The sequence below is a fragment of the Hippocampus zosterae genome, chromosome 15 (genome assembly GCF_025434085.1).
Source record: "Hippocampus zosterae strain Florida chromosome 15, ASM2543408v3, whole genome shotgun sequence".
Taxonomy (NCBI): Eukaryota; Metazoa; Chordata; class Actinopteri; order Syngnathiformes; family Syngnathidae; genus Hippocampus; species Hippocampus zosterae.
Window position 1 is genome coordinate 10,972,081 of NC_067465.1, and position 22,699 is coordinate 10,994,779.

The 22,699-nt window shown below is 43.1% G+C and overlaps 2 protein-coding genes across 12 annotated transcripts in view; both read left to right on the forward strand.

Moving 5' to 3' along the window:
- Positions 1-13,846, forward strand: part of eif4g1a (eukaryotic translation initiation factor 4 gamma, 1a) — a 30,286-nt gene extending 16,440 nt beyond the window's left edge. For 7 of the 8 annotated variants that reach the window (XM_052088062.1, XM_052088063.1, XM_052088066.1 and 4 more), the window contains 20 exons: positions 142-322; positions 2,482-2,615; positions 2,958-3,077; positions 3,212-3,616; positions 4,254-4,400; positions 4,477-4,713; positions 6,000-6,104; positions 6,344-6,619; positions 7,536-7,641; positions 7,724-7,820; positions 7,909-8,210; positions 9,027-9,142; positions 9,559-9,731; positions 9,822-9,947; positions 10,801-10,882; positions 11,044-11,142; positions 11,855-11,995; positions 12,135-12,216; positions 12,290-12,427; positions 12,709-13,846. In XM_052088062.1, the coding sequence (XP_051944022.1) occupies positions 142-322; positions 2,482-2,615; positions 2,958-3,077; positions 3,212-3,616; positions 4,254-4,400; positions 4,477-4,713; positions 6,000-6,104; positions 6,344-6,619; positions 7,536-7,641; positions 7,724-7,820; positions 7,909-8,210; positions 9,027-9,142; positions 9,559-9,731; positions 9,822-9,947; positions 10,801-10,882; positions 11,044-11,142; positions 11,855-11,995; positions 12,135-12,216; positions 12,290-12,427; positions 12,709-12,890 (3,249 nt within the window). In that variant the 3' untranslated portion in view covers positions 12,891-13,846. The remainder of the gene's footprint in view (positions 1-141; positions 323-2,481; positions 2,616-2,957; positions 3,078-3,211; positions 3,617-4,253; positions 4,401-4,476; positions 4,714-5,999; positions 6,105-6,343; positions 6,620-7,535; positions 7,642-7,723; positions 7,821-7,908; positions 8,211-9,026; positions 9,143-9,558; positions 9,732-9,821; positions 9,948-10,800; positions 10,883-11,043; positions 11,143-11,854; positions 11,996-12,134; positions 12,217-12,289; positions 12,428-12,708) is intronic. The other variant, XM_052088064.1, reaches the window with a different exon arrangement.
- Positions 13,847-15,231: 1,385 nt separating this feature from the next.
- On the forward strand, positions 15,232-21,013 carry fam131aa (family with sequence similarity 131 member Aa). Of its 4 annotated transcripts, none has more exons than XM_052088089.1 (5): positions 15,232-15,495; positions 17,004-17,115; positions 17,217-17,393; positions 19,760-19,912; positions 20,021-21,013. In XM_052088089.1, exons 2-5 carry the CDS (start codon positions 17,025-17,027, stop codon positions 20,374-20,376), a joined length of 777 nt encoding a protein of 258 aa, XP_051944049.1. In that variant the 5' UTR covers positions 15,232-15,495; positions 17,004-17,024; the 3' UTR covers positions 20,377-21,013. The 4 variants fall into 4 exon arrangements, with proteins under 4 accessions (XP_051944049.1, XP_051944050.1, XP_051944047.1 ...); XM_052088090.1 differs by lacking the exon at positions 15,232-15,495 and adding an exon at positions 15,770-15,860; XM_052088087.1 differs by lacking the exon at positions 15,232-15,495 and adding an exon at positions 15,971-16,927.
- The last annotated feature ends 1,686 nt before the right edge of the window (positions 21,014-22,699 follow it).

The window sequence follows — 22,699 nt, forward strand, 5'->3', positions numbered from 1 at the left end:
TTTGTCTCAGCGGGACCTCGAACAAAAAGATTGCAACAAGCCGGCACAGGCGTCATCAATATTTTTGTGTTGGCTTTGCTTCAAAACACTGCTTAAGACCAACTTTGTGTTCTTGTCTGGTCCTTGTTTTGTTTGCCCTAGGAGCAGGATGCCAAGCCTGCCGCAGAGCCCTCGTCCGCTCGGGCCGACCCTGTCCCTGTTGCTCCAGCTGAACCTCCCGCCGAGGTGGTGGACGAGACCTGGGAGGAGAAGGAGGACAAGCAGAATGCAGAAACAGAATCCAAAGCTGAGTCCACTGACAAGAAATACCAGTACAAAGAAGGTAGGTTGACTGCACTGTCCGGACAAAGGACGATGTTGCGTTGAGCAATGATTATTAATTTAACCCCTGTGGGGAATTATCCAATTTCGTTTCATTGGACAGAATATATGATTCTTTTATATTACAAAGACTGTACTGTATCTTTGGTCATCACACTATTCCAGAGACATATTGGTGATTTACAGAACAGTTAAAATGCTCTTCGTCTGGATGGATGGCAGAAGGTTACGTTAACAACCTGTCGCCATTAGTACAACATTTAATTGGTTTTTGTGGAGGAAGTACCCGATATCACATTCTGTAAATTGGAAGCCATTATTTCAGTATATATTTGGTGCTTGTTTTGCTTGATGGTATCAAACTTGTCCCCGTGGCACAAAGGTTAAGAGACAACGTATTGACAATGCACTCGTTGGGGGCCATTCTTCATTCTAAATCCGTTTGATTTTGACGCGTCACCCATGGCCATTTGTTCCTCAATGTTTAATTAAAATAAAGTATTGTAACGTTCTCTTTAAAGTAATTGCTATCATCTGCCAATCAATGTTTTGTCTCATGGATGGTGCTGTGCGAAATGGAAAATAATGTTACATCTTGTTCCAATATATGTAATACAATACAATACATGCTGATTTATATAGCGCTTTCACAACAGCGGCATCTGTAACAAAGCGCTTAACAAAACGGTTAACGTAAAGTAAAATAGTAAACACAACACATAACATAAAACACGGACAGTCGTGCAGTTCTAACCACTTTTCCATCACACGCTTTGTTGTTTGAAGCAGTTTGAGATGAAAGAGGAGAGAATCAAAGTTTCCTTTAACCAGTGGATCAGAGACGTCATGCTCAAAATGTGCACACGTCAGCGACAAGCTAAGTTTCAAAGTCAACAAGAAGCTGTAGCATCCATTGATGAAAAAAAGAGATTGGTTCACTTCTCCTGTCCCATGGAAATCCATTTCAATTCCAAGCGGCGACTCACGGTTCCAAATGCGCATCGGAACGCTCCTCTCTCCGCATCCTCAACTTCAGCAGCCATCCATTCAGCCGCACCAACGCCGACTGTCCAACAGCGCCAACATAGCCACTGAACAAAACGGGGTTGTGAAAAATGCTGCCCATTACAGGCGCAAAAAACACAAGCGCCCCAGGTCTGTCCAGCACCGACAGTCAATGGCGCGGACATTCCTCCCAATCAAAATCTGTGCTGGTGCAGGCGTGTTGCCGAGAAGGCACAACCACCAAGCACAGATACTTCTCCTTTGACGAATGTTGTGGCCAAAAAACGCTGAAAACAGTCCATATCAGGTCCGCACAAGTCCTTGAAGAGCACTTGTCGAAGGCTGCCTACTCGGGCGCCATCTTGGGGGGGAGACTAATTTTATATCGCAACAGTAACCGGTCCCAATTTTGTGGTTTTGAAATGTTGTGAATGAATCTGGAATGTTGTGAAATTAATGGAAATCTACTCTCATCCTTTCTGTATCTGTTTCTCATAAAAGACACTGCAGTGTATTACTTCAAGCGAGCAAACTGCAAATGCAGTTAAAATACAAAGATGCCGCAGAGGGAAATTAACCCCTCAATCAGCACAGCTGGAGCTTTACGATGTGTCGAGCGATATCAATCGGTCTGGCCGGGCGCGGCCACCATGCAATTTTGACCGTAGGAAAAACCCTGTTATATAGAAAACAATAAATGGATTAAAAAAAAATCTCTTTGGAAGCAACTGTTTTCAATAAATGTACCAAGTTATTGTGTACATTGCAATGTAACGAACAATGATAATCTACACCCGTGGTCCTCTTGCAGTGCTGTCTACAAGCACTTGCCGTACAGATGTTTAAAATATGTAAAATCATCTCTCTATTCTCTTACAAATGGCATAAATCTGCATTAGCAGCATGCTGTGTGAAATGGAGACCTGCTCACAATTCAGCACACTCCTCCAAAAATCGTCCGCCCCATTCAAGGTCCTACTCAGGATTCGAGACTCGTACTGTAGTTTCTGCTCTACCAGGCTGTGACCAACTCTCTTGATATACTGCTCCAGTTTTTTTTGCACTGCTATGTCTGTGGCCACAAGTCACGGAACACATATATTGCACTTGAATTTACCCCCCATTCCAATAAATCTGTCTTCATTCATCACCCAGAACAATGGAAGCCAATAAACCCAGAGGACAAAAAACGCTACGACCGAAAATTCCTACTGGGCTTCCAGTTCATTAGTGCCAGCATGAACAAACCTGAAGGCCTGCCTGTCATCAGTGACGTGGTTCTGGACAAGGTGGGTACATTCCAATTCATTCTGGTCTGTACAGGATGACTTTTTTTTTTTATTATTGCCTAAACAAGTTGCACCACAAATCAACAAGCTGACCCACAATTATTTAGTTCGTCAGATTAGCTTTAATTTAACTGTGTGAGAGGATTAAAGTTTGCCCAGTACAACCTAACTTGCCTTACATTGCAGTATCCACGCCACAGCAAGCGCTCTTAAAATATGCAACTTGAGACTTCCAACCTTTTTTTTAAATTTCTAAAAACATTTCCAAGTGACTCTTGATAATTCCTAGTACGAACTGAATTTCATTCAGGATGGGAAACATTATTTTTTGTTCTATTTCAGGTCAACAAGACTCCGTTGCGGCCTGCAGACCCAGTTAGAGTGCAGGATTTTGGGCCAGATTTCACCCCTTCGTATTTGGGTAACCTGGGCAGTAGATCAGTTGGAGGACCACGTGGACCAGTAAGTTTTTTTGTCGTTGTTGTTTTTTGGGGGGGGTTCCCCTATCCCCCCACCTCCAGACACACACACATTTTGTTAGCACTTTCAAAAGAGGCCAATTCATGGAAAAATAAAACTGCTCCTTTTCCTTTTAGCCCCCCGGGCCACGGCGTTCCCAGCAGGGTCAGCGGAAGGAACCGCGCAAAATCATCACGAGCATGTCGCTTAACGACGACGTGCAGCTAAACAAGGCCGAAAAAGCCTGGAAGCCCTCAGCTAAAAAGGGCCCGCGTAGCCGTGGCGAGGAAGAGGTCACGGCGGCGACTGATGAAGACCTAACGCCTGAGCAAGCCCAAACGCAAGAGATCTTGAAGCGACTGCGCAGTATCCTAAACAAGCTGACTCCGCAGAAATTCCAGGAGCTGATGAATCAGGTGAAGGAGCTGACCATAGACTCAGAGGAGAGGTTGAAGGGCGCCATCGACCTCATTTTTGAGAAAGCCATCTTGGAGCCCAGTTTCTCCGTGGCCTATGCCAACATGTGCCGCTGCCTTTCGGGGGTAAGTGACGGTCGTCGTGTTCTGTGCTTCTCGCATTCATTTGCTCCACTGATGACTTTAAAGCTTTGAATGTCGTCTCATCTCGTCACCGAAAAACCCAACTTTTCTTGGTTTTGACGGTGTAAGATAGTGCCAAAGCCCTAAAAGTATTAACTTATAACACATTTTTATTCATTTCTTTAAAAAATCAGAAATGGAAGTAAACATTTCTAGATGATTTTTAATAACAATATATGTAGTATAGCAATATATTGAGTAATATTTATGAATCAAAGGTGTACCCCCCCGAAACGTCATAGCTATGTATCACAACTCATGTTAAAATCCCTTTTTGCGCAAGCTTATACGTCAAACTTAAAAACAAAAAAATACTTTTGGTATCTGTGTGTCAAGATGCATTTAGGGACACGAAGCCAAATCTCTTTTGTCAGGTCTCCAAGAATGTACGCGGTCCTGTAACTGCATGACACTATTTGAAATCGAATGAAACGTTACTAGTGGTGAGCACCAAAGAATGGGTAGATGTGTGAATATGGGTGCTATCGCTGTATTTTCAAGTTATGTATTCATTTTCATCACAGGATGTTGTTCAATATTTTATTCTCACTGCCTGAAATTCCACTTCTCTTGTATTCAGTTGAAAGTCCCCACCTCAGACAAACCAGGATACATTGTGACCTTCCGCAAACTGTTGCTAAACCGCTGCCAGAAAGAGTTTGAGAAGGACCAGGATGACGATGAGTTCTTCGACAAAAAGCAAAAGGAGATGGAGGCCGCCAAAGATGTAAGAAATCACGTCTGCCGCTGTATTGCACACTTTTGTACTCCCATTTTGACACGCTTCAATGTCGTATCCGCAGGACGAAGTGCGCGAGCGCATGCGTGTCGAGCTGGAGGAGGCCCGAGACAAGGCCAGACGCCGCTCGCTGGGTAACATCAAGTTCATCGGGGAACTCTTCAAGCTCAAGATGCTAACGGAGGCCATCATGCACGAGTGTGTGGTCAAACTACTGAAGAATCATGATGAAGAGTCTCTGGAGTGTCTCTGCAGGCTGCTCTCCACCATTGGCAAGGACCTGGACTTTGAGAAAGCCAAGGTTTTCAAGAAACACACACACACACACACACACCACTTGATATTGATATTTACATAAATCAATCGAAAAGTTGGTCAGTTGATTTATGGAGTAATTTTCAAACGGTAAAATACACTTAATTATTCAGTGGGGAAAAATAATCATATGTAAATAAGATTTTTTTTAAATAAATTTTGTTGATGAAGGAAACTTGGCTGACTGTCTTTTGCGAAATACATATGGCAAAAACTTTTTCAAGCATATGTTGTTTTGTTTTTTCAACGCAACCCACCCAGTTTCACAGTTACACCCACAGCAATGTGCCATAAAAACGAAAATGCAGTTATCGAGGTATTCTGCGAAATGCGTCGTCACATCCAGACAAACAGTTGTTTGAGTGGGCAAAAGAAAAGAATAGGGCTCATACATAAATTGACCAGAAAATTGGAACTGATACAGTTTCATTCTCGCAAAGCGAATACATTTCCCGGTGGTGTTGACAAGCATTCTTTCTTCCAAAAAAGACCCCAGTTTTCTCAATCGAATTTGCAAAAACAAGTAGATGTGATAATCAATGAATAACTCTGGCTATTGTATCATTCGATTCAAAGTATTTCACATGTACATGGATTGAATCCTGTATGAAAACATTCAAACTATATGAGTGCATTGATGGAATCCTGTTACAGTTTTACAACTAACAATACTGCCGATATAATGTTCGAAATGACCGACCACACAATAGAACTATTTTTCATGCAATTTTATAAATAATGATGGAAAATACCATTTAAAATTACAATGAAATGTTCTTATGAAGACAAAATTAAACAAATGATTCATTCAAAATTAGTAAAAAAAAAAGTAAAATTACAATGGCTGTAAATTCATTATAAATTACAAATGAGAATACAATACAATGTTTCATTTTTTTTACTAATGTATAGTACATTACTTACTTTTTTATGAAATGTGTTCGTTTTAAATAATACATTTCAAAAAAGGAATTGTTTTTCAAAAATACTTTACACACCCACACACAGGTTATTTTTATTTTTTTACCATTTCGACTACTGACCCGGCCCATCTGTTTGTTTATAAGATAAAATGCGGTCCTTGAGCACAGACGTTTGGTCTCTCTGCAGTTCAACCATTTCATATTTGAACGGAATGTTTATTAACTGTCAACGGGAGGCTGTCGATGAGCCATGAGATTGTGCGCTCTCTTTCTAATTGCACCCTTTTTCATGAACTGTTGGGATCCGTGACTGACTTTTGTTTTTTGTCTTCTTTCCCATCCAACTCAGCCCCGCATGGATCAGTATTTCAATCAAATGGAAAAGATCATCAAGGAGAGAAAAACATCATCCCGAATCCGCTTCATGCTGCAAGATGTCTTGGATCTCAGACGGGTACATGTTCAATTTGCTGGGCAGGCATTCATCTCTATTGGAGAAAGCATCACTTGCAAACATGGCCAGAACCGAGGTGTAGAAATTCCTCTTTGGGTACTTTCCCATGACAAGGCTGCAGGGCACTCCCCCAAGCCTCCTCTCGGAATTCCTAAAAATCCTTTGGCGAGAGAGGCATGGCCCAAAGTCCCCTTTCAAGTCTCTTGTAGTCTAACCTCGCTCTGTCCCCTGCCCTGTAGTGTAACTGGGTGCCCCGTAGAGGAGACCAGGGCCCGAAAACCATCGACCAGATCCACAAGGAAGCCGAGATGGAAGAGCACAGGGAGCACATCAAAGTCCAGCAGCAGCTCATGTCCAAAAAGGACACGGGTGGTGGCAGGATGGGTGGAGGTCCGGGCGGCCGGGGCCCTCACACACCGGGAGGTGGCCGGGGCAGCGTGCCCCAAGATGAGGGCTGGAACACTGTGCCCATCACAAAGAGACCCTACGACACTGCTCGCCTCAAGATCACTAAGGTAGGAACAAGGATTTTCTTGGTTCAATAAGTACAGCGCAAGTGCAAATTTCACATGCTTACATAAAAGTTGAAGCGACAAAGGCATAGATTTGTTTGCACTATTCTTGTAATCTGATGGTTACACCACAAGCGAACGCTTAAGTCGACTAGTCAAAAAAGTATTCGGTCAGCTCACGCTTGAAGTGGTTAAGCACTTTGATATTAACCAATGGTTCATTTGCCTTTATTTTAGTGTAAGTCTTAACCTATCGAATACATTTTTGTATAAATTATTGTGATAGATTAATTTATTGCTTGCGCTTGTTAAAAAAAAACTTGTAAAGGGGATCTTGAAAAAAAAAATCTCATCATGCATCACAATACAATACATGCTGATTTACATAGCGCTTTCACAACAGCGGCAGCTGTAACAGTGCTTAACAAAACCGTTAACATAAAGTAAAATACTAAACACAACACAACACATAACATAAAACGCGGACAGTCGTGCAGTCCTAACCACTTTTCCGTCACACACTTTGTTGTTTGAAGCAGTTTGAGATGAAAGAGGAGAGAATCAAAGTGTCCTTTAACCAGTGGATCAGAGACGCATTGCAATATTGACGAGCCAAAAAAAAAAAAATCACAATTGTTATTTTTAAAAATTGTAAATGCCTATTCAAAATGAGTTCCTTTTTGATGGTTTTAGGACTGCTGCAGTGCTGCTGTGGTGTTCTCCCACAACTGTAGTTAAGAATGGCACAACTTGGCATGCCACCGGTCAAATAAATTGTCATAAATTTGGAGGTTTTTGAGCTGGTTGATGTGCCCACCTCTGATTTTCATATGCCAGATAAGCCCTGTGCAAAGCATTGTTACTTTTTACCACCAGCGTTTTCATTTTGTCAACTCCTTGTCCTGTGCTTCCCATTTAGCCTGACAATCCGGACCTCAACAATCAGCGGTTGGCTCCGTCAGGCAAAGGTTGGGGCAAAGGTAGCAGTGGAGGAATGGGTGTTAAAACTGCAACAGGAGACCAAGGTAGAAAGTCCTTCAATACTTACACCTTTTTTTTTTTTTTAAGAATGGAGATTCTCAACATGTCCTTTTCCTCCTGATTTAGACTCTGGTCGCTCAACCACAAGCACCGTCAACCGATTCGGTGCCCTGCAGCAGTCTAGCTCCTTGTCCTCAGACTCGGATCGCAGAGCTCCTCAGAGGTCAGCAGCGTCGTTTCCTTCCCTTCATCATTTGTGCCCACCCAGACAACATTTTAATCACTGCTCACGCATTTGCTGAAATGGGCAGGTCAAGCTCCAGTCGCGAGCGAGGTGGCGACAGAGACCGGGCCGATCAGGACCGAGATCGCTTTGACCGCTTCGACCGCGATGACAGAAACAGCCGTAGCCAAAACACCAAGCGGAGTTTCAGCAGAGAAACGGAGGAGCGTGGCGGAAGGGGCGGCGACAATAAGCCCACCAATGAGCCCGTGCGCCGTGTGGCTAGCATGACTGACAGCCGCGATCGGGGCAGCAGAGATCGAGGCAGCCGGGACCGAGGCAGCAGAGACAGAGGAAGCCGGGACCGAGGCCCAAGCAAAGACCTCCCAGGTACAAGCAGGACTGACTGTTGATGGGCTTACAAATGTGGTTAATTGCTGCTGTAGAAATGGCAAGTAATCTGAACACTTGTAGATAGATGCTTGTAAAAGGCTGTGTACTCAAATGATTACAATTTACATTTCACGTAAAAATTGCCTGGTCTTCCGGTTAAAAAAAGGACTTGTCTTCCACAAGGCCTGGTACTAGATCCACTTCTGTTTTGGAAGTGCATGGTCCTTTGTGAGCGGCATCTACATGTTGGTGAGGTGGTCGGGCTCGATCTGTTTTTAAGCAATCTTTTAATTGCAGTAGGAGCGGAAGATGGCCAGGTTTTTCTTGCAATCCCCCGAATGTTGCTGCGCCACAGTCTTTCTTGCCTCCATGCATCGTCTATGCCGTTTCATAAAACGAAAGCACAAAGACGACCCTCCTTGAAAATGTTCGATTTTCCTTTTTTCTGGAAGCGTTTTTGCCCTCAGTCGAATGGTGATTGTAGAGACATGTTTCTCCCGGCTGTTCTTTGATCATAAATCCATTGCTCGAGTTGGTCTTCTGCCTCACTCTCGTCTCCTTGACTTTGTGGAGCTGGTCCGCATGCTGTCCTCAGCTCCGTGCACCTTTCTTCTGTATAAGCAGCGTGTTGGCACAACATTAGTCAGCCAAGCCAAGCGCTCATTGAATTCGCACAACTGTCACCGATTTTGAAATTCTGCATTATTGGGCGGCCCGTCCATTTTGGAGTAAATTTAAACATTTTAAGAGTGCCTTATGGTCTTGAAAATATGGTACTCAAAAAAATTTTTTTCTTTCCCTCCTCTCTTGTAGCAAAGCGTGAGACAGCTCCCGCCCCTTCTCTTCCAAAACCAGCACTGACCGAAGAGGAGGTTGAAAAAAAGTCCACTGCCATCATTGAAGAGTACCTCCACATCAATGACTTGAAGGTACGAACACCGCACAGCACCCTTAAGCTAAGATAAGATATCCTTTATTTGTCCCACACTGGGGAAATTTACAGCCTCCAGCAGCAAGAATGTGGGTAGAAAGGAGAAAGAAGAAAAAACAAACACTGTTCAATTAAGTGCAATATAAATACAAAATTGATAAATCGCAGTGCTATTCACAATTGTTTTTCACATTTTACATTCGATTCACATCTAAGTATTATTATGATGATTATTATGGTTATTATTCAGCAGCCTGACAGCATTCGGTAGGAACGAGCGTCGGTATCTCTCCTTCTTGCAGCGCGGGTGTAACAGTCTCTGAAGGAGCTACCAAGTGCTGTCAGGGTGGGCTTGTTGGACGCGTGCAACTTACAGCTCCAACAAATCTACTTTGTTCCCCTCCGATGCTGTAGGAGGCGCTCCAGTGCGTGGCCGAGCTCAACAGCAGCGCATTGCTCTACGTGTTCGTGCGGCAGGGCATGGAGTCAACGCTGGAACGTAGCACCAGTGCTCGAGAGCACATGGGCATGTTGCTGCACAAACTCACCAGTTCGGGGACCATGCCTGCTCCGCAGTATTTCAAAGGGTGAGGCCCGACTTGGTGTTCACCGCCGCGCGTTCAAACCTGCAAACAACAACAGAAAGACTTGAGTTGCATGTGCTTTTGTTATCGCAGGCTTCTACAGATCCTGGAGGTGGCCGAAGACATGGCCATTGACATACCTCACATCTGGCTCTACCTGGCTGAAATCATCACCCCCATGCTTCTTGAAGGCGGCATCCCTATGAGGCAGCTCTTTGGGTGAGCTGAAAAAAATATTTGGAAAGTACTTGTACTTAGTTTTCATCACATTGTGCTATTAGAACAACTTGAATGTCCCAGACATGACTCGTACAATAAGTCAGGGACCTTGAGTGAAATTTTGGGATGAACCTAAAATAACACAATAACCTTTTACTGACAAACTCAATTTGACTACATTTTTGATTGGCTCTCGGTGTTTTGTTTTTTTTGTTTTTTTTTTTTTTTTGCAACTTGCTCTCTCAAACAAGGAACTGAATGACAAAAAAAATTGAGTTTTTATTTTGTTACCATGACAATGACGGACAAGGCTTGACACTAGGATTTACTCTGCTGGTGGGAGCAGTGCCCCCAGAGCATGGCAAAAAAGTCAACAAAGACATATAAAGGATTGTCACCCACACTGGCTTGGCTGCACTTGGGACACTACCTTGTGTATGCGGGCCATAAACACGCCAGCAAACACAAATCTCAACTCCACCCACATAAACACAGCAAAGTAGTAGAACAGTCACGCTTGTGCTCCTAATCAGGAGCAGGAATTTGAGCACAATAGTCCTTCAGATGGTTTAGTCCGTCTGTCGTTTTGAAAGCGGCTCGTCAAAACATCAGAGCAGTTAGCTCGCAGAATAATTTTCGGCAATAAAGCAGATCAAATATTTACAAGGTTGTTTAATTTCACACTTGATGAGGGTGGCAAGGCACTCCAGAGTCGAGTCCCTATTTGTATGTCAGCAATTGTAAATTGACCATCATGTCCTCTTTTCAGATATTGCCTCCAACTCTCTGTGCGTCGGACTAAACAAACAAAAATGAAGTGCAAAGATTGTCTGTGTCTTAATTGTTCCTCCAGGGAGATCGCCAAGCCTCTCTTGCCTCTGGGGAAGGCCAGTGTGTTGCTGGTGCACATCCTCCACTTGCTGTGCAAGGGGATGGTATGTTCTTACATCACTTTTCTTTTTTCTTACATCACTGCCTTTTTAAAAAAATATTTTCGAAGGAGAACATTTTGAGATGTGTGTGTGTATATATATATATATATATATATATATATATATATTTTTTTTTTTTTTTTGTTTGTTTGTTTCAACGCTAGACTCGCAGTAAGGTCGGCGCCCTGTGGAAAGAGGCAGGACTGAACTGGAGCGACTTCCTTTCCAAGAATGAAGACGTCAACAAGTTTGTCACTGACCAGGTGTGTTACATTACATTATTTGTCTTTTCCGGGATGATTGTATTATTATTATCATTATTATTATATAAAAATGTAAAAAACTGTTTTAGAAACAATTTAAATTGATTTCAATTCTCGTTTTTTCATGAAATATATATTTGTCATTTAATTTTATCAGTAAATGTTGTTGTTAGCTTGTATAAAGTAACATAATTGCATATTAGTTTTCAAGAATACTTTTAAATACTTATAAATAATTAAAAATAACATTTGCAAAATCTGAACTAAAATAATTCACCCTTTTTCCTTGAAAATTATTTAATCATATAGAGTATTTATAATATAAAATACAAATATCTCTCTACATATACAGTACCTCGTTGGAGTTGTATTTATTCTTTTTATATAAGATGTGCAGAAGAAATGCTTGGCGTAAAGGCCAGGGTGGGATTTGTTAACTTTGTCAAATTTATGAAATATGCCTATTTAGCACAAAAACATAAAGACAGGAACGTTTTTTTAAAAATCTTTTTGGCTCACTTTTTTTAACGAAAAAATAAAACTTAAGTTAGCTTATCACAAGAATAGGTCTCATTTTTAAAATGAGAAACTTTTCATTTCTTTATATTTGTAAAGGTTGGAAATGCGCCTTCTCAATTTGTACTCTGTGAAGACATGAAAGGCCCTGTTCATCTGTGCTCGTTTTTGATCCACGTTTTTGTTTGTCTTTCAGAAAGTGGAGTTCACAACCGGCGAGGAGCAGGAGTCCAAGGAGAGCACTAAGAAGTCTCTGAGTGCGGATGAGCTGAGGCAAGAGCTGGACCGCCTCCTCCGCGACAAGGCCAGCGACCAGCGGATCAAAGACTGGGTGGAGGTGCCTACTCACTTCATTAACCGTAGCGTACTATTGAGGTTACATTTGACAGCAATTAAAATAAAAATACAAGAAAATGAACATTATTTAGTGGGGTGGGGGGTGAAATAAGCAAAAACAAATAACTCCCCCATTTCAGGCCAACCTGGATGAGCAGCAGAGCTCCTCCAACCAGTTTCTACGCGCGCTCATGACCGCCGTGTGCCAGTTGGCCATCACAGGTAAAGGCGGCCACCGTCTTAGCCAATGCTTTAGTCTGAAAGTTCCCTTCTTTCAATGGCGTGTGGCTTGCAGGGGACCCGTACAAGGTGGACGTGCCGCTGATCAACAACAGAGCCGCCCTGCTGCAGAGCTTCCTGAGCGACGAGCAGAAGGAGCTGCAGGGGCTATATGCCCTGCAGGCACTCATGGTGCATATGGAGCAGCCTGCCAGTGAGTCTCCTGTTTCCCCTCAGATTAAACAAATAAAAAACTGTGTCTCGATACCAGCCCTTCTATTTATCAAAGTTACTTGGGGTTTTCCTACATTTATCAGTGCAGTGTTAGTGTTGGAAATGCATATTGCATTTGGGCTTTATTTGAATTTAAAATATTCTGTTTCCAAATGATTAATACAGTTTTGGCAAGGAAGAGTTTTCAGGATTTCAGTAATTCTTAAAAACCGTCTAGTCCTAACATGTCTTTTCGCCCTTGCTGTGGTTTTCCCCACACAGACCTCCTGCGCATGTTCTTCGACGCGCTGTACGACGCCGACGTCATCAAGGAGGAGGCCTTCTACAAGTGGGAGTCCAGCAAAGACCCAGCGGAGCAGAGCGGCAAAGGCGTGGCCCTCAAGTCCGTCACCGCCTTCTTCACTTGGCTGCGTGAGCCCGAAGAAGAGTCGGACAAGGAATGAACGCTGCCCCACCTGCGTGGCCCGGAGGATGAATAGGTAGCGATTCAAGGGACGATCTTGCCGATGAGGCAGACTCAAAATCAAAATCCTCAATGAGGATAAATATCTTTTTTTTTTTTTTTTTTGAGGGATAGACTCAAACAATCATTTTCTCCTCTCTTCCCTCTCTCCTCCTACTTCATTGTCTCCCCTCCTTCCCCCGCCTCACCGGCCTGCTCTCCTTGTGAAATAAACTTCTAAAGTAATTCAGCAGGATAGCTCATGCAGGTTGTGACATGTTCCCGCCACACCATTAAGAAACTCACCACACTGCAGAGACCGACAGACTGTTTTTTTTTTTCCTTTTTGATCTGTGAGATGATTGTCAGTCGTGGGTCACCCAGCATGACTGAAGTGCGTTTCAAAAAAAAGCGCCATCGCATGGTCGGGTGGCTCCGCTTTTTTTTTTTTTGTCTCCAGAAATTCCTTGAGGGGTGGGTGCGCTTTTTCTTGCTGGGATTTTAAGAGGACAGATGCACACAAATGAGGTGTGATCTCAATGCTTCCTCGTCATCACGCTGACTGACTCTTGGTCTTTTTTACCTCCGCTGCGGAGGGACACTTCACCGAACCCAATCGCCATTAAAACTTGAAATCTACAGAAATCAACTTGATGCATTCTAGAAAGTTAAAGCAGAAAATATCCGGAAGCCTTTTTCTACATCAAGTGGGAAACTCCTTTCTGGAGCATTCTGTAAATATATACTAATTAAAACCTTGTTTTGTTTTGTGGTTATTTTTGAAATAACAGTTGTCCGGATGCAGAGAGGTGCTTTAGATAATCCTTTGATTATTAGTTTTATTGGAATTTTGTAAATATATTTTTTTGCTTTCTTTATTTAAGAAATTCTGGCTTCTTTTGCATCGGAAACTGGAAACATGAGGAACATTGCAAATAAAGGACTTATTAAGTTGCAGTGTTTTTTTTTTTCTTTTCACCCCCAACCTTATCAACCCGGTTCATGTTGTCCTCGACTGTTCAGAATGCTCCACTTTAAGAAATTTCACGTGTCACGGTCTCTATGGGGTTGTGGAATTTACAAGATGATGTTTGTAGTTTGACAAGAGTTGTATGCTTTCAAGATAAGTTGTGTAGTTAGAATGAGAAGATTGAATTAACATTTTATACTTTCGAGAAAAGTTATATTTTAGTACTATAAGTGGTATGCTATGAAAAAGTTCTTAACATACTTTTTTCCTTGGGGTAATGTCCACCAGTATTCTCAAAGGACTTTCAAAAATGTTTGTACCAAGTATCCCGATATCAAATTTATCACGTTATAATGCTGACCTTATCACATCATGGCAATTTATAACCTTATGACATCGCCTTAATCTTGTGTGAAATTTATATTGTTAAAACACAAGTTACACTGCTGTGAAATAACCTTTCTGATTTGTTGTTTGCATAGTTATCACATAAAAATATTTCAGTTCATCAAACCAATTTTAATATCACGCAGAGACAACCCAAGAAAACGCAAAATCCAGTTTCTAAATGCCAATTAAATTTATTAAGGCACAAAAATTATAATCCAAAACTGCCTCTCCCTCCTTGTTAAATCACGAAGTAACTTTGACTAACAACAGTTTTCTGAACGCCGAGTTCAATTTCACAGGCAACATGACACATTTGTTGAATCAAGACATCACATAAATATAATCTGCCAGACAAAGTGAAGTAGGCTCTAAGAGCTCGAGAAATAAACGCGTCATGCCACGATCCAAAGCAGTTCAATAAGAAATTAGAAAAAAAGTTATTGGAATATCTGCCTGGAAAAGCTATCTCCAATCTTTATGGAGAAAACCGGGAACAGTGGCAATAAATCTTGGAGTGGTCGACCCCAGAGTGTGACGACGACTCATCCACGACTTTGCAAAACAACCTAGAAAAAGACTCCAGACATTGCTGGTCTGGATACGTTCTAATGTTAAATTCATCATCATGATGATACAGAACTTATTTCGGTGTGTGGGGGGGCAATAGTTTTACGTACAATACTGTTGTGTGCGTTTTTTTTGTTTTGAGGCATTTAAAAAAAAACGTTAAAAACCAAATTCAGTGTCTTGATGACACTGGAACAGATTATTACGTTACCATTCATTTCAATGGGGAAAGACACCACCGCGTGCGTTTTTGTTTTCTCTTTTTGTATGTCGCCTAGTTGTCTGCCTCCTGTTGAATGTAACGAGCAGAGCCTGCAAATAAAAAAAATATATACAGTACATATATAGATAAATATAAATAATGCCCGCATGTTGGGGGGGGGAGGGGGCTACAAAGATGGGGTACCGGAGGGGCGGGTGTAACACCGCCTTGATGACGCTCGTCATATCGGGAGACATTTGGCCACCCGAGCGATCCTTGGTGCCTCCTCGTCATTCTCTTCGTCCACCTCCTCCTTCCGTGGTGGACATCCGACGCCGGAGTGACTGAAGATGCTCTTCGCCGCGATGGCGTGACGCGCGTGGACCGACGCGCATTTGCCCTTCCTTCGAATCTGTTGATCGCCTTTGGGTTGGACGCCTTGCTCTGCATTAGGATGAGCGATGATGTGATTTACAGGTATACGTAGTGCACGAATGGACGGCAAGGCACAGACCGAACTGAGTGCATGTTCGTGTGCGTGCGTGTGTGTGTGTGTGTGTGGGGGGGGGGGGGGGGGGGTCAGAAGCGACATTACTGCATCCCCCTGCCTTGCGACGAAACTCCATCGTTGCAGGCCCTGACTGTCACTCGTGTGCAGTGCTGCGGTACTTGAACGCACCATTTCATAACATAGGAGCCGTCTAGCCCCCCGCCCCCTCCCGCAGCCACCTCTGACTCGCTCCCCCCCCCAAGGAGGCTGCTCAACCCGGCTCACCTCGAACCCACTTGTTGGTCCTCCGCCGTGGTCGACCGCGCGTGTGATTTCTAGGACACTTTATTAGGTATACCCGCACTCCCCATTATGATACCCATTGCGACAATAATGTTGTTGTTTTTTTTGGGTGGGCAATTAATTTTCAAGTGTATTACCGTGCTTACGCTGCATTATAATCGGAGTTGTGACCCTCTCGTGCTTTTCAAATAGTATACAGTATTTGCTTCCTCGATACCAATTTAAATGCACTCGTCGAATGACGAGGGCGCTCTCGTAGAACGTTTTCACGACTGTATGACATTGCTGCACTACTAGTAAGATAACTACATGTTACTCATGAGGCAAAACTGTTGACATCTACGAACAACGAGTTCAGTTAGTCAAGTACTACATGTGAATCGTCGAATTTTAGAATGGCACAATTAGCACTCGTAGCATGCACCTGTCAACTAGCGCACTGCGTGCTCACCTGTAGCAATCAGCGAATTGTGCTACTTGTGTTTCGATGCTCTCTTCTCCTCAATAGTAAGAAAAGTGTAACTGTAACCATTTTGGGGGCTTATTCGTTGCTCGTGCTATCTTTCAATATGTTTATAAATGTGTTTTTATTATTTTAAGTCTATTTCAAGACCTTCAAGAAAAACAAGTGCGGTTAAAGCTATCCAAAACATGCCAAAGGGAGTATTTAAATAAGGTACTTCTATATCGCGGATTTCACTTATTCTGTGGGTGGTTGTTATTTTAGATCGATTCCCTACAAGTGTTTGGGACTCACCACCCGGTGTAATTTGTCCTTTGACATTAGCAGGTCCCATCCCTGGTGTTCACCCAGCATCCAGGAATGTGCATGTTGGGTTAGGTAGCACTATCGCTTTTAATCGGCATTAGCAGCTGCGCGGTGGGCCTGAGCTGCTTACTACACAACATATGCTTGCCCCTCACCTCCCTGCACTCTGACCTTTGGGAAACCACTTGGCTGGCTTAACAAGTAAATGTAGGGCAGGGCCAAAAGCTTTTCAAACACACCAAGCGGTTGTTGTTGGCACGTAGTTGTTAGTTTTACAGAGACGCCGCATCTGCGCTATGAGGCTGAGGTCCAGGAGTAGCGAAAGGAGGTGGCTCGACGAAGATGAGGTCCACAGCAGAAAGTTTTGTTTTTGTTTTGTTGTTTGTCTGACTTATGATAATGATGCACTGTTGTGACTTGCAGGTGAAATTCGAGGAGAGTGACATGATTCCAAAGTCAGGAAAATCTCCGGCGGACACACGGAAAAGTGTGGGCATCCATGAGTTTGCGGCGCTAGCTAGATCGTCCCTGAATGGTAAAAAATATATATTTTTCATCACAGAATCATATTTGGCAAACAAGCAGCTTAGAGAAATACTGAATTAATAATACACTGTGTTCCAAACACACACGCAGGGATCTCTCAGGCAGTGAAGGACCATGTGACCAAGCCCACCTCACTGGCCCAGGGTCGGGTTGCCCACCTCATTGAGTGGAAAGGTTGGCCCAAACCCGTCGATCCCCCGCAGGCGGCCCACTTCAGCTCCTACTGCCACCTGAGCGAAGTCGAGAAGGAGGCTCGCTTCGCTGCAGGTGCTGCACGCACACGCACGCACACACCCGCTGCAAACATACTTTCACTCGTTTGACTATTTTGCACATTTGTAGTTTTGTGCGAGTGTCTAGAGATGAGCCCTTGCACTATTGCGACTAGCAAAAATACTTTTTTTTCTCCTGGCAGTCACATGAACTCTATTAAAAAAAAAAAATTCATAGCGATTTTAATAGCAATACAGCTATATATAATGAATAAGCTATTATTTTCATATCTTTGAACTTGTAATAATGGTTATGTCATACATGAAGTTGTATGCCACCTAATATATTTTAAAACAATCAGTGAATTCAGTCCTTCAAAATAAGAATAAATGAATGTAATAGTACTTTTGTGAAGAATATAATCAATTAATTTGATTTACTTCCCCCAACATTTTTACTGTGACTGTCCAATCCATAAAACACATTTAGTAGCAGTACATGCGTATTTGTGTTTTATAAATCTTTTTTCATTGTACTTCAATGCACTCACCATTTTCTAAAACACATCCACAAATGAAAAAGAAAACTGTCGCATCACCCACATTGACATTGATGCTAATAAAATTAGCGTTATGCGTACGATAATATCCATCTAATTTCTCCAAAATCAAATCCATTTCTTCATTTATTTTTAAACAAATATTATCTTATTCTGTAACATTTCTGTTATTGTGTCATGACCAAAATATGACATATTCCCCACCAATATTCTGCACAGTAGTTGTTGTCGTAATCACATGCTAATGCAGTTCAAGGTCCAGCAAATATATTTTGAATCCGCTGCAATGCCTTCAGCGTGAAAGTAGCCGTCGGCGGTGTTTGATTGCACCGGGGCACGTGCATCCTTTGACTTGTTCGGGTTTATCGGCGGCACCATCTGGCACCTCCAACCTTCTGTCAAGCACCTAATCCCCCTCAAAGTCTCCTGGGAGCAACGGGGGCCGGTCTTGGTGGCAACGGCTGCCTCGACGAGAATCACTCGTCGTCGGCGTCATTGTTCTTGTTGGTTGGCCGTGACTCATCCTCGACCGTGACGTTAGCCGCTTTGAGGAAAGTGGCAGCGCTTATCTGCAATCAAAACAAAAAAAAAAATTGAACGCGTTTCCTTAACGGTGACTGAGCCACGGCACTTCTTTTACAAGAGCAAAATACTCTCAAATAAACGCCCCCCCCCCCAAAGTAGAAAATACTGTCCACTCTATTCCATTTGATCAATTAATTATACTATTGTGTACGTTTAAAGAAAGTACATACAATAAAAACAGTAAAAGAACAGTAATTGTGCATTTAAAATACTGTATATTATTCCTAGAACTTTAAATTGGGTCAATTCGACCCGTAGTATAACAGCAGGACGGCAGTAAACACTACTAGGGAATCAAAATGAGTCTGTGGGATTTTATTGTACATTTTAGAAATATGTATGTTTATATTACTAAACTTTAAATGGGTCAATATGACTTGTTTGAAACTTTAAAATGGGTCAATTTGACCCACAGTCTGACAGCGTATTATATGACTCCTCAGGATTTCTTCTTTTAATAACCAAAAAACAAAGAAAACACCCTGGACACCCTGAACCGGTTGCCAGCCGATCGCAGGGCACATAGAGACGAACAAACATCCACGCTCACACCCGCACCTCGGGACAATTTTAATTGAAAAATTAAAAGTTTAATCAGCCTGCCATGCATGTTCTGAGAATGTGGGAGGAAACCGGAGTACCCGGAGAAAACCTACGCAAGCCCGGGGAGAACATGCAAACTCCACACAGGGAGGCCAGAGCTGGAATTGAACCCGGTATCGCTGCACTGTGAGGTTGACACGCTAACCAGAGGACCACCGGGCCGCCCCAAATGTATTTTTAGATTTTTAAATGTAATATGGGTCAATATGACTTGCTTTAAGCTTGAAAACGCATCAATTTTACCCACTGTATAGCAGTGGGGTGAAGTGTTGCTTAAGATAAATAACAAACGAACCCCAACCCAACATTTTTTTAAAGAGTTAGTTGTGGTTATGCGGCAATTTAGATTTTTGAACTTCAATATGGGTCAATATGACTTGCTTCAAATTGGGTCAATTTGACCCTCATTACAGACAGTGGTGATTTGTTTCCTTAACATATTTTCTCCAGTGAAATGTATCACATTGACCTGTTTTTTAAATAGGTCAATTTCACGAGCAGCGTTAAGTACCTTTTTATAGATTAAAAAAAAACAAACACTTACTTACTGGAGTTTTAAACTGAACACCTCGTAAATTTGAACAAGTTCATATTTGGAAATGGGTCGGTTTGACCCGCAGTGGGTCTAAACTCCAATAGAGGACCGACTTGACTCCGTTGGCTTTGCCCCAAGGTGTGGCCGAGCAGTTTGCCATCGCCGAAGCCAAGCTGCGAGCGTGGGCGTCGGTGGACGAGGACGACGCGGACGAAGAAGAGGAAGAAGACTCCAACGACGAGGACCCCAAAGCGGGCTCTCCCACCGACTTCCCACCTCACAGCACAGCAGGTACCCCCAAAACCCAAAAGCCTTTCCACCTCATCTACTGTCATTCCGCCTGTCATTCCACTGATCAAATCCCACCTTGCCATCTCTTTCAACCGCCCATCCCCGTAGTTTTTCTGACTCTTTCCTTAGACTCCACCACATCCGATCCTACCTGCGCAGCGCCGGTCCGGTCTGAAGGGATTTCTGAGGGGTGCGGCGGCGGCGGCGAAGTGTGCGTCCACCACAAACCCAAGTGGAGGCCCAGTCGTTTCGATTCTTGCTACTCTACCTCGCACTCTGAATCTCCCGGAGAGGAGGAAGAGGAGGAAGAGGATGAGGTGTTCCATGAAGCTCGGGCGTGGAGCTCCTGCTTCTTCCCGTTGGACCGGGCCTCCTCCTCCGGGGTGGCGTCCCTGGACGAGGACGACCAAGTCAACCAGGACCAAGGAGGAGACAAGATGGAAGAGAAAGAGTATTTGATGTGATGTGTCGTCCATGTCGTTGATGGTGGATATGACGTCATCTGTTCCGCTTTGGCTTGTGTCCTTCTCCTTGTTCTTCTCTCAAAGTCTTTTTTCAGGCCGAGAGGCGCCAACCGATGAATTGCGAGCGGAACGTCAACGCTGTCGGTTTTGTACAGTTTTTGGTGTCAAGTGTTGCTCTGGCGTTGTTTTTTTCTATGGAATATTTTGTAGTGTTGTATTTTATGGAGGTTCATGGTGTGTCACGTGAATGTTGATACTTGAATGTCCCTGCACACGTCAAAATATAAGGTGGCTTTTTCTGGAGGGAGCGCACGAGTCTTGTTTTTGTTTTTTTTTTGTTTTTTTTTCCAGGCAGCTTCCAACCAACCTGGCAAACGTGGTTCTCAATTTAAGGAAGGGGGTCCTCATTTTCTTGTCAATTAGACAAATGAGTGTTAAGTGGCTAATTTTTTCAAATGAACATAAAGGGCCAAGTTCCTGTTCAATTCTGGTCCTTGTCACTTTTTCAGGCGGGGTGGGGTCAAGTTGGTCGGTGAAACTCGTGTAAGTGGCTAAATCTCCAAATGCGCCTCAGTGGTCCGCCATTGAGTTTTTTTTTTTGGTGTGAATCCTCTTATGATAGACATGACCTAATTTAGTGAAACTAGTGTGAGGGAAAAAAGCATAAATGGTCAAATTGATCCAAAAATAGCCGCTTTGAACTAAAATACTGACTTGTTGGAATCAAGGCGTCGTTCCTTGATACCCGTTGGTGTGTCCAGTGATGATAGACATGCCCACCAAATTTTGTGACTGGGTAAACTGGTGTTGAGGGCAACCTTTTCCACATTTGTGAGAATTATCAAAGTGACCCCAAAATATGTGAATTTAAGGCGTTGCATGCAACAAAATGCAAAATGTCAAAGTGTTCAAAGCAAAATGGCCAGCTTCCAGATTCAATATGGGGCATGTGCCCTGTTCTGCTCGACAAGCACGCCAAATTTCCTGTCGATTCATGAAATTAGTTTTCGTCTCTAACTTTGATGGGCGCTACTGTGTGAGTTTTAACCCTTTCAGGGTCAGCGGTCACTACAGTGGACAGTTTATCATGTTATCAGGTTACAGGTTATCATTATTGGTGATCGGAAAGGGTTAAGGCATCATGACCAATTTCAACTTGTGTACACGCGCCTGCTAAATTTGCTGCATTTTTAGGCACAATGAGGCCTCCAAAAGGAAAATAAATCTCCAGAGGAATGATAGTAAACAACAACCCCAACCTGGTAATGAAACAATGCCAAAAAAAAAAAAGCGCAAAGACAACCATTTTTTTCCCAAGGGGCTTTTTGTTGAAACCAAAGTCAGTGGCTCATGTACAAAAAACATAATTCATGTTCTCCGAAAAATAACAATGGCTGTTTGACTCCGAATGTGTCCTGGCATCCGTCGACATTTGCATGTATGTTGTATGTACAAAAGCATATAAAGGGAAATCATGTACGACAGACTTATTGCTGAACTAGATACGCTGCAAACCAGTTTACATTGAACCGTGTTCTCTTCTCGGCCCGGGCACTACGTCACATTCTACGATGCAAACAGATTCGCGACATGAAGTGAGCCTGCGGCATGAAAATACGGCTCCAAAAAGTGCAAGCGATACAGGCTTGCTTCCATACTTTGACACGGACTCACAATTTGCTTCGACAAGATGGTATGTGCTTCTTAGTTACATGACACTGCATTCAAGGCCAGGCTGGATAATACATGTCATATTCTTGGTCATATCACGTAACAGAAGAGTAGATTATAGTCATGTGCACGTCGCCGTATGTTTGTGTGGCGATACAGTGGCAGTTTATACGGTCCTTGCCCTTATAAAAGCCACCAGAGGCTGCCAATCGAAAGCCGGTGTGATATTTACAGTGTGCTTCACGCGTATTCAGAGCCCCGTTATTCCACTAGTACCATATTTTCCAAACTCAAAGGCGTACTGCATCATGAGGCGCATCTTCAATGAATGGCCTATTTTATAATTGTTTTTCATACATTGGGGGCGCCGCATTATAAGACACAATCTACAATGCATCGACCCGATAGAGCTATGCTCAAGGAAACACCAACAGAACGATCAGATGTCAGTAAAACCTATTTAATAACTCGTTAACGGTGAACTCTCTTGCCGCTGCTCTATTTCCGTGTTCAACTGCGTAACCGATCGCCTTAAGTCTGAACTCTGCGTTGTCAGTATGTCTCGAGCAAGGAGCCATTTTGGCGGGGTCGACATATTACCGCAATAACCATAGACAAGGGGCATCGGATTTTAAGGCGCTGTGAGCTATTA

Excerpts from the sequence above, each read along its gene's own strand:
- fam131aa (XM_052088087.1), top strand. The coding sequence starts at position 16,877 with ATGAGGCTGAGGTCCAGGAGTAGCGAAAGGAGGTGGCTCGACGAAGAT. Across the intron at positions 16,928-17,003 it reads GGTGGCTCGACGAAGATGAG|GTGAAATTCGAGGAGAGTGA; the intron begins GTCCACAGCAGA and ends TGTGACTTGCAG. Across the intron at positions 17,394-19,759 it reads GGAGGCTCGCTTCGCTGCAG|GTGTGGCCGAGCAGTTTGCC; the intron begins GTGCTGCACGCA and ends CTTTGCCCCAAG.